This window comes from Mchenga conophoros, linkage group LG3, assembly GCF_057382185.1.
Source record: "Mchenga conophoros isolate Kocher_MC1m ecotype Shallow Benthic linkage group LG3, M_conophoros_male_GT1.1, whole genome shotgun sequence".
NCBI lineage: Eukaryota > Metazoa > Chordata > Actinopteri > Cichliformes > Cichlidae > Mchenga > Mchenga conophoros.
The window spans coordinates 15,389,155-15,401,692 of record NC_140528.1 but is presented as its reverse complement, the minus strand read 5'-3'; the positions used below and the strand labels follow the sequence as shown (position 1 = coordinate 15,401,692).

Below are 12,538 nucleotides of genomic sequence, written 5' to 3'. Positions count from 1 at the left end.
ATCATCTGTCTCTGTCAAGGACATTTAAACTCCACAAATAACAAACATAATTAGATTTGATCATTAAAATATGTTTTCACTTAAAAAAGCATGAGCACACTGGTGAGATTACAGAAACATGAAAACTGGTTAACAGTAAAGTTAATTTAGGTGTAAAGAAAGTGTCAAACATACTTAAGTAGAAGGACTGATGTTTGTGTTAACCCTCACATGGGCTGTACAACATTATATAGGGAGACAAAAACAGAGATTATCGTAGCCATCGCTCTCTCGCATGGACGTGGCAGTCTTGCTGTCTGCTGCGAATCCTCCCCGTACCTCCGTGACCTCGTCTGGTATCTGCTCCCTCCTCTGTAAGAGACAGTAAAGGAAAACACGTCTCTGCCTAGTCTTGAAAATCTAATCTTATCATCCATTGTTCTTCTAGGGCCTCTTCTTCTTGTGGCCTCAGCTAACTGCTAATATTTAAATGGCTAACATTAACATGTGTGCCAGCCAGGTTAACATTTATGATGAACTATGATTAATTAACTGATGTTGAAACTGGAGCTTTACTGACCTCTGAAATTCCTCCTAAAGTGTTATTCAGTGTTGTGACAGTCAGCTGCTTCAGCTGCTGCTGGGATGGGCTGTGGCAAAGAGAACAAAGAAAATCCAAATCAGAATGTTTCTCTGAATTAAAAGCAAGGAAACAACAATATATTCTACATGGTGAAACTGATGGTTTCTGGTGTTTGGGTCTGTTTTTCTGTATTCATGCAGATAAAGTGTAAACTCAGATGAATTATACCATCAAATGTTAAAGGAAAATATCAGGATGAGTGTCTGTGAGCTGAGAAGGACGTGAAGCGAGCAGTTTATCCCAGAGCTGAAGCTGCTCTGTGTGCAGAGATGAGCTCAGATTCCTGCTGTGATTGATCAACAGTCACAGAAATGTAGACTTGTAGTTATTACTGCAGTATGGTCACAGCAGATACTGATAAACATGTATTATGAGGATGGATGATCAAGTTTCTCACTCTCTCCTTTAAATCTCAGTTTTTTCTTCTTCACAGTTTATCTGTTAATTTATTAATGAATAACACTGAAAGAGTTTCTGTTATATTTCCCCTTGAACATCAGCTTATTAGGGCGGCATTAGGAAATAGCCCCCCTCCAAAGAATGAATAAATGAATGATGATAATAATAAAATGATTAAAAAGCAGAGCTCAGAGTGGTAGAATGGTCAAACATGGATCCACGGGTGGTTCAACTGCATTTGGTGACGTGGCCAAAGCAAATCTTTCAAATAATCCCACCATCAACGGGATGTTGTCTCCTTTACTACGGTTACTTTACTTGGTCACCGTGTGAATTTCTTTGAAATGAACCAAATTCTTTTATTTGTTGGTTGTTGCATATTTAACCTCTACAGTCAGGAAAGGAGGAGATGAGGCCTCAACAATGTTGGGTTGTAGCTGTGGTTCAGGTTAGAGTGAGTGTCCATGGAATAAATGTAAGTCAGTGAACTGGAAACATGACTGTGTTCAAACTTTGTTTCCTTTTTATAATGAGTCTAATCAAAGGTGGACAGAAGTATCTCCACTTTGACTTTTCTGTGTCACCATCAGAGCTTCTGCACAGTGTGGAGAAAGATCCAGAAGCAGAGCTGGACTGCAGACAGCCAGTCAGAGCAGCTGTGTACAAAGTAAGACTGAACATCTGTCTGCTGATGGACTCATTTCTGAAAACTGGACTTCTTGTGTTGTTCAGACATTGAAGAGTTTTCTTTCTCTTTAGTCTCATTGTTTTTCTTTCTTTCAGCAGATGTTGGTCTGCAGGAGGTTTTAGATGAACATAAGATCAGTCTGAGGAGGAGATGTGAACGTGTGACTGAAGGAAGTGATGAAACAGGAAGTAGAACCCTCCTCAACAGGATCTACACTGAGCTCTACATCACAGAGGGACAGAGTGAAGAGGTTCATACCCAACATGAGGTGAGGCAGCTGGAGACAGCTTCCAAGATGGACGCCCTCCATGACGCTCCAATCAGGTGCCAGGACATCTTTAAAGCCTTACCTGACCAACAGAGACCCATCAGAGTGGTTCTGACCAACGGCGTGGCTGGTGTTGGAAAAACCTTCTCAGTGCAGAAGTTCACTCTGGACTGGGCAGAGGGCTTGGAGAACCAACATGTCAGTGTGGTGGTTCTGCTTTCATTCAGGGAGCTGAACCTGATCAGAGATGAGCAGTACAGTCTTCTGGAGCTGCTCCATGTTTTCCATCCAACATTACAGAAGGTCACAGCAGAGAAGCTGGCTGTCTCTCAGCTTTTGTTCATCTTTGACGGCCTGGATGAAAGCAGACTTTCATTGGATTTCACCAACAGGAAGCTGCTGTCTGATGTCACACAGAAGTCATCAGTCAGCCAGCTGCTGACAAACCTCATCCAGGGGAATCTGCTTCCCTCGGCTCTCGTCTGGATAACTTCCCGACCCGCAGCAGCCAATCAGATCCCTCCTACATGTGTTGACATGCTAACAGAAGTACGAGGCTTCACTGACGCCCAGAAGGAGGAGTACTTCAGGAGGAGATTCAGTGATGAAGAGCTGTCCAGCAGAATCATCTCCCACATGAAGACATCCAGGAGCCTCCACATCATGTGTAGTATCCCAGTCTTCTGCTGGATCACTGCTACAGTTCTGGAGCACATGTTGACTACAGAGCAGAGAGGAGAGCTGCCCAAGACCCTGACTGACATGTACTCACACTTCCTGCTGGTTCAGACAAAGAGGAAGAAGAACAAGTACCATGAGGGACGTGAGACGAGTCCACAGGAGCTGACGGAGGCTGACAGGGAAGTTCTTCTGAAGCTGGGGAGGCTGGCGTTTGAACATCTGGAGAAAGGAAACATCATGTTCTACCAAGAAGACCTGGAGCAGTGTGGTCTGGATGTGACAGAGGCCTCGGTGTACTCAGGAGTTTGTACAGAGATCTTCAAAAGAGAGTGTGTGATCTTCCAGAAACCAGTCTACTGCTTTGTTCATCTGAGCATTCAGGAGTTTCTGGCTGCAGTCTACATGTTTCACTGTCACACCAACAGGAAGACAGAGGTGCTGAAGAACTTCCTGGAAAATAATCCAGATGATCCTTACTATTACATTTCATTTTCTGATGATTTGCTGAGGAGAACCATGGAGAAATCCCTCCAGAGTAAAAATGGCCACCTGGACCTGTTTGTTCGCTTCCTTCATGGCCTCTGTCTGGAGTACAACCAGAGACTCTTAGTAGGTCTGCTGGGTCAGACAGAGATCAGTCCAGGAACCATCCAGAGAGTCATCAACAACCTGAAGAAGATGAACAGTGATAAAATCTCTCCTGACAGAAGCATCAACATCTTCCACTGTCTGATGGAGATGAACGACCTCTCATTATTTCAGGAGATCCAAGAGTTCCTGAAGTCAGAGAACAGATCAGAGAAGAAACTCTCTGAGATCCAGTGCTCAGCTCTGGCCTTCATGCTGCAGATGTCAGAGGAGGTTCTGGATGAGTTGGACCTGCAGAAGTACAAAACATCAGAGCGGGGACGACAGAGACTGATTCCAGCTGTGAGGAACTGCAGAAAGGCTCGGTGAGTCCAGATGTGATCATTAACATCATTGATCAGTGTAGGTTAGTAGTTTAATGGTGAAAATAAAATCAGATTGTAACCACAAAGTGTTTGTGTCCGTACGCTGCAACCTTCCACACCATTCCTTTATTGTACAGACTCAGCAGCAGCTCCATGGATCCCAAATCCAAGAGTGGAGAACAGATTTGAAGTGTGTCACATCCATGCAGTCACAGCTGTTTCCACCATGTTTCCACTGATATTAATCCTGTTCAATGACACGTTTCATATCAGTGAATATGTTCTTTAGGACGTCCACTGACATGTTTAAGTGTCCTGCTGGAAATCACTCAAATCATCCATGAAATCCATGAAAAATCCTTTTAGTGATTCTAACTTCACCCTCTGTCCTCTCTCTCTCTCCATCCTCCTCACTGCTTCTTTCACTGATAATCACACAAACATCGTATTCAGCTACAAAATAACACAATAATATCATCTGATGATCATTATTATAAGAGCAGGATCCATATTTGATATCAGAGTAACACACTGCTTGGTTATGTGCAGTCATCATCAGTGACTGTGGGTCAAACAGAAGCTCTCTGATTGGTTGCTGACCTTGGTCACCTGTCCACTCTCACCTGTTTGTGTTTGCTCTCTCTTTGCTGTCTCCATCCTCTCTCTCCTTTCTCTCCCTCTCTGTCTTTGTACGTCACTCAGGTCCAATGGAAACGGTGACATTTACAAACCAATCAAAGACAAACTGATCCATGTCAGGTTATAACAATATTCAAAGTGAATACAGGCTGCTGCTGGACACAGACAGGTAACATCATTTTGACTTGCTGTCACCTGGATCTGGACTCATAAACACTGAAGCCCTGAACAGGAATACAAATCATTTTCTGCCAACTAGCGACACAGCAGCAGATAATGGCTCAGAAAGCTCAAATGACCCAATCATTTCTGTGTTTAGTTCCCCTGAAATCAGATCTGATATCAGCAGCTCTGAGTTCATTCATCATTATTGTCCAGTGATGAGATTTCTGCTCCGTTTGGTAACAGTCAGCAGGTTTTTCCTGCGTGTGGACGTGAACAGTCGTACCTGACAGCAGGTAGCAAACAGAGATCATCTTTCCAGCTGGAACTCTTCACTGAGCTGAACTCATTCAAAATGTTCTGGAGTCAAAACAGGAAACAGTCCAAATGTGTGTCTTCACTCTGACTCTGGATCAGATCTCAGTGACAGACTGTGGACATTATGGAAGCCTAAATGTGACACCATCTTCCTCCTTCATCTGCAGATTAAAGCCAAACAAAGATTCTCATTAAAAGTCTGCAGGTCTGAGAGAGACTCAATCGTTGTGTCATGTCAAACACAGTAAGAGGAGCTGAAGCACAGATGTGAAGAGCAGATTCATCAGATTATGACCTCACTCTGTTTTGTCTTCATATACATTCAGTCTGTGTTTATAATGCAGATTTTCTGCTTTTATAATAACACATTTTATATTTTCTATCATCACAGACTGACTTGGTGTGGACTCTCAGAGTCTCACTGTGAAGTTGTGGCCTCAGCTCTGAAGTCCAACCCCTCCCATCTGACAGAGCTGGACATGAGTGGAAATAAAGACCTCCAAGATTCAGCAGTGAAGCTTCTGTGTGCTGGACTGGAGAGTCCAAACTGTGGACTGGAGACTCTGACGTGAGTTCACTGACTGCAGCTGTTGTTGTTTTTCTATATTTCAGGTCTTTGATTGATGTTTGAAACTTTCTTTAGTTCCTAAATGTTCAGGATGTGTCTGAAGACAAATGTGAAGAAGTTTGAGTGCTTTCAGAAATGTTGTCTTTCCAAACGACTGAACAACAGTTTTTCCTTTTGGCTCCAAACAGAAGTGACAGACTTGAGCAGGGTTCATTTAAAGGCTGACAGAAGTGGAGTGGTGACGGGGAGATGTTTGACAGGACAGTGTTTCAGCCTCCACAGGTTCATGTTGTGCTCCATCAGTCAGTGAAGATGAAGTCAGTGCTGATGAGGCTGTAGAGTGTGTGAGGGATGTGAATGAGGATGATGAAGATCTGATGATAGCAGATAAAAACAGGCTGCAGAGACTTTGAGCCATACAGGGCACACAGTGTGTGTACAGAACAGCTGAAATCATTATGGAGGCCTCACTGGGATATGGAAGCATCACAGTACAGCTTCAGTGAAGCTTTAAAGTCTCTGATATGAGATGAGAAATGAAGCAGCCAGAGCTTTTTCATGAGTGGAAATCCACTGTGACTGTGAACTGCTGCTAAAGCCTCCAGATTAGCCAGCAGCTCATCCTGCTCAACATTTCCTCACCAACTTTAATGGAAGTGTGATGTTTTCAGCTGGAGTGATGGTCAGAGTGGCCTCCCTCTCCTCTTCTTCTCCTCTTCCTCTTTCATTTGTAAAGCCACTTCTGCTGCTTTCATTCATTTGGAAGTCCTGTAGCTGAGTTTGGGAGAGACTAACAGCCTCGGCAGCAGAGGGGAGAAAGGCTGTAACACCACCACTTTACTCTGTTCTACCTGTCACATCATTTTATCAGGAAACAAATATGCTCATGTTTTTACTATGTTTGTCTTGAAGATGTAAGAAGATCACATGGTGCTTTTTATTATTGTGTTGGTTTGTTTGCTGTCTCTTGGATGGAGCCCAGCTGTGCGTGGCCCCTGGGCCTGTGGTCAGAGTGTGTGCTGGATAATCCGGCCCAGGATGAGGCCAAACTGACATGGGATGAAATGTCTGTCACATAATTGAGCTTAGTGTAGTTTCATTTCTGCACAATTTAAAAACAACCAAAACTTTGTTCTGTCTTTTCTATGTTATACTGTAGACTTTCTTTGATACTGTGTCCAAAAGGAGCAGCTTTTACTTTGAAGGGGAGGCGTCTCTGTTTCCTCTTCAGGTTGGATGATGGAAGCAAATGAGTGTGTGATGTTCTTTCAGTGTTGCACTTTGTAGACGCTCCCTGAGCACTGGTCTCACAGCCAGCTGCACATAGAGACCAGTGTTGTTAGTCCAGGTCAGAAGATGACTTGTTGGAATGAAAATGAGCTTGTAGTTTGTCTGCTTTAATAATGTGACTGGAAAAAGGTGTTGGACTTCAAATATGTCCATTTCTTTCACACTTCACCTTTAAAAGTGAAGCCTTGTGGTTCCTGGAAGGAAAAACACGACTTTTTCAAGTCTTTGTCCTGTTTTTGTGATAAATGTAGGACTTTAATGTGAAACATTCAGAGTTTTTTCTCTTGTTGTGTTTGTTTGAAGCTGCTTCCTGTTGGCTTCAGCTGTTTGGAGTTTCCATTTTCTAAACTTCTACATTCTGAACCTTCTTCAGCTCTGAACAGATGATGAAACACTGAATGATTTCAAGCTCACACTTTGTCTAATAAACTTACATCTTTCACTCTTTATACAGATTGTGGGGCTGTGGTTTGTCAGAGATCAGCTGTGATTATCTGGCAGCAGCACTGAAGTCCAACCCCTCCCATCTGAGACAGCTGGACCTGAGAAACAACAACAAGCTGCAGGATTCAGGAGTGAAGCATCTGTGTGGTTTCCTGGAGAGTCCAGGATGTGGACTTGAAACTCTGAGGTCAGTCAGCATGTTTTAGTTGTGCTGAGATGAATATGATGTGAAAGTTGTGCTGACACTAAACTGCAGACATCAGGCTGATATTATACTGATCCACACTGAGGATCTTCATGGTAAAGTCTGTTTTCTTCTTCTCTGGTTTAGTCCATTGACTGCAGCAGAACAATGTTCACATTTCAAACCTTCAAAGAAGAAGAAAAATCCTCCACTGGATAATTCACTGTGAAACTCTCCAACTCTTCATTCCACCTTAAAGTCTGTCTGACACTGAAATCCAAAGCAAAATGTGCGTTTGCTTTACAGACAGCAGTCCAACACAAACATACACACATCATCCAAAACACAGTCCAACATCCAAATCTCCTCCACTGCCAGCATGAATGATGGGAAAGAGAAGGAGGAACACTCTGACATTCAGGGTTAGAATGAGTTTCATGAAGCAGACTGTGAAGATCAAAGCTGCATTAGAAAGCTTACATGAATGAATGAGTGGACAGAAGTGGACAGAGATCATCTGAAGCACTTCAAAGGCTTTAAATCAGCACATTTCTCTTTATTCTTTATCAACTCTGTTAGTTTCTCTCAGTTTTCTGTGGAATGAAGCTAACAGCAGGCTAATAAGATGCTGACCAATAGGTTTCTATTAAAGGTTGTAATTTGTATATGAAAAAGTGCTTTGGCTCAGCAGGGATCAGCTTACAGGAAGAATACAGCTGCTGGATGGGATTAGCATGTCATAGCTATCTACCAAACTGCTAACTGGGGGATTTCAGGCCATCTATGGATCATTTTTGCTAACTGTTTATTCAGCTTAGGCTCACAGGGCTGCAGCCTGTGCCCTAGCTGTCATAGGGCAAGAGGCGTGGTCCACCTGCACAGGTGAGCAGTCCATCACAGGGCCAACAGAGAGAGACAGAGAAGCACTCTCTCACATCCACACCTACAGCCAATTTAGAAGCACCAATGAACCTAAGCAGCATTTCATTGGACTGTGGGAGAACATCCAACCTCCACAGAAAGGCCAACAAGCTTCAACCTACAACCTTCTTGCTTTAAGGCACTAGTGCGAACCACTTTTCCCCATTTCAGCCCAAATCCTGCATCTTCCTGTTTCTGACTCCAGGCCAGCTCCACTAACACTTTCTCATCAGACACTGCCACCTAGTGGAGGAAGTCTTAGTTCCATTTGAAGCTTCAGATGACAGTTAGTTCCTTTACAAAGAGGTGGAGGTGGTGGGGCCACAGCACCATCATCACTGAGTGCCATAGGACACTTAACCTTTGTTTCCATATGCTGGGAACTTCCTGTTGTTCCAAGGAGGACTGGAAAATGTGTGAAAATCTCCCAGTCAGTTCCTCACAGCACACTTCAATCATTTCCCTCCCACAGCATCAGGACCAGGGCTTTTTCTCTCTTTGGTCCCACTAAGAGATTTCCACACAAACACCTCATCAGTGGGACTCTCAGAGCTACCAGCCCTTTGCTACAATCACAAAGCTCTTCATTGAAATCAATGATATCAAAGCTGGAATCAAATGAGTCCAAGTCTTCTGCTGATTCAGCATCACATTCATCTTTGCTCCTTGTCCTGCATCCCCACCATGGACTTCATTCCTTTCCAAGCCAGCCTTGAGTGTCCTTTATTCAGCTCATCCTCTGCTTTACTTTTACACCTGATTTTAGCTGCTTTATCTCTCTTTCAACAAGTTTCTGTGCCTCAATCTTTTTCTTCTCTCCCTCATAACAAGACAGCTTCTTCTGCCTGAGAACATGTTGGAGTGATTTACTAATCCAGGGCTGCTTACTGGGGAAAATACTTCCTGTTTCCAAAGTAATCCCCATTTTTCCCAGAAAGAAATGTAAGTAGAAATCGATGATCTAAGTGAGAACATGAGCCTTTAAAAAGTCCCAGTGGGTGCAGTCAGAGCAGTCCCTCAGTCCCAGTATAGAGTCTTTGGTCCAGACTGGAACAACTGTGTGCCCAGTTTGAGCTCTCTTCAGTCCTGTGACCTGACAGACCCAGAGGGGCCATCACATTACATTTAGAAGCTCCCCTAATGGAGCCACAACACATGTCCAATACTTAGTCTGTCTTGTTGGACCAACTGGAAGAAATGATTCAAGGACTTAGTCACAGAACAGAGATTCAAATCTCCAAAATCCAACTGGCTGCATCAGGACATATAGTCTGAAACTCTGCACAGTTTCCTGTTTGAAGCTGCTTCCTGTTGGCTTCAGCTGTTTGGAGTTTCCATTTTCTAAACTTCTACATTCTGAAGCTTCTTCAGCTCTGAACAGATGATGAAACACTGAATGATTTCAAGCTCACACTTTGTCTAATAAACTTACATCTTTCATTCTTTATACAGATTGTGGAGCTGTGGTTTGTCAAAGATCAGCTGTGATTATCTGGCAGCAGCACTGAAGTCCAACCCCTCCCATCTGAGACAGCTGGAGCTGAGCTGGAACAAGCTGAAGGATCCAGATGTGAAGCAGCTGTCTGATCTTCAGCAGAGTCCAGACTACAGACTGGAGACTCTGGTGTAAGTAGAGTGATGGAGTGAGTGGGTGGTGCTGTCAGCAGTATTGTACTAAACACAGTCAGTATGAAACAAAGATCCAGTGTTTCCTGTAAAGCTGCAGCTTCTCAGTGAAGCTGTGAGAGGAGAATGGTGACAGGCTTCAGGATTGGACACAAACACTTCCTGTTTCTGACCTTTATGGTCACCATAGTAACAGCTGACACGCTCTGATCAAACGCTGTCAACAGCCAATCAGCTCTCTGAACAAAGCAGCACGCAGACCAATGACTGCATTCATTTCCAAGTTTAAAGCAGTGAAGAACACAGTCTGTAGGTGAGGAAGAATTTAGTGAGAGCAGATGTTTGGATGGAATTCCTCCAGTTAACAGCTGGAACCGTCCATCTGGATTGTTGGGCTTGTTGTTGGGGTTCCTACAGAGCTCAGAGTGGACACACCAAGGTTCTTCTAATGAATGAAAGTCCAAACTCAAACTAGGAGGGAAAAACATTGTCAGCAACTTCAATAAAAATCCAAAGATTAGAAAAAGTGAAGCAACAATGAGTCCTAGTACAGTCCCAGCACTGAAGTCCCTGCTGCTCTTTATACTGGATGTGCTGCATCACTGACTGACAGCTGATGAAGAGTCTCTGGAAACACTCGTTTATCTCCTCTGCTCTTCCTTCTTCTCTCTGCAGGTGGTGGTGATGATGGTAAACAGGACGGTGTGTGTGCTGAGAGAGGAGGAGCTGTGTCCTGATGATCCAGAGAGGTTGAAGCAGCAGCAGCTTGTGTGTAGAGACGCTCTGACTGGGCCATGTTACTGGGAGGTGGAGAGGATAGCTTCATCCAGCAGTGACTGACAGAGGAATGAGAAGAAGTGCAGATGACTGTCAGTGCTGCAGAGTGAACTGCTCTGAGAACAGCTCCACTGTCAGACACAATGTAGAGTCCAGCATCATCCCTGTGTGTCCCTCTGGATCTGACAGAGGATCATCAGTGTATCTGGACTGCTCTGCTGCTGCTCTGTCCTTCTACCGTCTCTGCACAGTCTCTGTCTGACTCTGGCGTCAGACCCTCCTGGATCAAACTCACCTGGAAAGACTTTCAAACATCACTCAATAGATTTGAATACAGAATATATTTGATATATACTGTAGATGTACTGTAGAGTTGCAGTTTGTCACTTGTAAATACAGTCTGTGAGCAGCTGTGAGCTGAAAGATCTTTCTAGAAACAGGAAATGTTTTCACTCTTCTGTTGCTTTTTCATATATTTCCACAACATTAATATTGATCCCACCTGTCTCACCTGTTTCATGCTTTTATACATAATAACAGGACACGTGTGATCTGAGCGCTGCTGTGGTTGCTGTGCTGCACGTCTTCATTTAGATAACAGAGACATCTAGTGGTTCAGAGGGAGAACTGCAGGAGGTGGAGCTGTGTTTTAGCATGGAAAACTTTTTATATTTTAGGCGCAGATACAAATATGACAAGTATCAGTGTGAGATACAAAAGGTCACATCAGTCAGCAGAGGGAACAGTGATCACACAGCAATGTAAGAATAGAAACATAACAGTGAATCTGGACATGTATACAGATGGAAGCAAACAAACAGGATGTAACACTACATTAAAGCCACAAATGAATCATCAGAGCTGAGGAGGTGATTGAGAAACAGGTTTACCTTTCAGGTGACATGAATGAGTTGATGGGAAGTTATGAACTGTTTCTGAGAGACAAATAACACCAGGATCCTTTTCTAAGTAGCTGACAGCTTGTAACTGTGCAGGGGCGGGTCTAGTAAAGTTTTGCCGACCTAAACCAGGGGGTTTAGAGCATCATAGAGTTTTTGTGGTTTGTTTTCTTTAAGTCATTTCACAGATTTTCTCTATAATTTCAATTCCTTGAATAAAACAACAAACTTAGGGGATGATTTTGTAATCCGACTTTATGTATGAAAGATTTGACTAAACATAAAACAATCTTCCAACTCAGTCGTCATTCTTATCTTGTGAAATCAAACCAAATGTTCTGTTGTCTCTAAATCAGGGATTGATGAAATCTTTGGTTGCATCCATTTATGAACATGTTCTCATTCATATTAAATCGTAGTCTAAGTCCTTCTTTAGAGGGATAAATGTCATTCATTGTCTTCAAATGTGTTTCTGTTGTTTTGGGGGGAAGTTTGAAGTCCATTGTTCAAAGTCTGTTAATGAAACTTTATGAAGTTTATGTAGGATGTTTTTCCTATTTTGTATTTGTTTGAATTATGATGTATTTCTGACTCTTGCTGCCATGATGCCAGGTCTCTCTTGAAAACAACATTTTTAATCTCAATTAAATTTTCACCGGAGAAATAAAGATGATAATAATAATTTTGTCTTCAGGGAATCATTTCTCTGTAAAACAGCTTCTTCTGAAACTCTTGTTACATTTCTTGTTTATTGTTTGCTGGTTGTAGAAAAATGTCATCGTCTCTGTGTGAACTTAAACTCTACATGTGGTGTCAGCTATAAACGAGCTCTAGAGTCTAATAACGATGCTTTTATTATTGTCTGGTATCCAACCTAACCCTGGGCCTCTGGCTGAATGTGAAACACCAGCAGATGTTAAAAACTGTCTGGGTTACACGTGCATCACGTCGTGTGCTTCCTAACATGGATATGATTGGAATCTGGGCCTGTTCAAGCGGTGCTGGTATCATTGTTGTTTCTGAGACTTTCCAAATCTTTACTGGATAAAAACGTAGCAACTGATGGATTTAACATTTAGCTCTCAGACTGTCCCAGAAA

General features: G+C 43.0%; 1 protein-coding gene across 1 annotated transcript in view; it reads left to right on the top strand.

Moving 5' to 3' along the window:
* The window catches only part of LOC146577396 (NACHT, LRR and PYD domains-containing protein 12-like), a 99,076-nt gene that overhangs the window by 36,690 nt on the left and 49,848 nt on the right, over positions 1 to 12,538 (top strand). Inside the window, exon 9 of the mRNA XM_085253728.1 lies at positions 7,043 to 7,219. Within this exon, the coding sequence (XP_085109854.1) occupies positions 7,043 to 7,219 (177 nt within the window). The remainder of the gene's footprint in view (positions 1 to 7,042; positions 7,220 to 12,538) is intronic.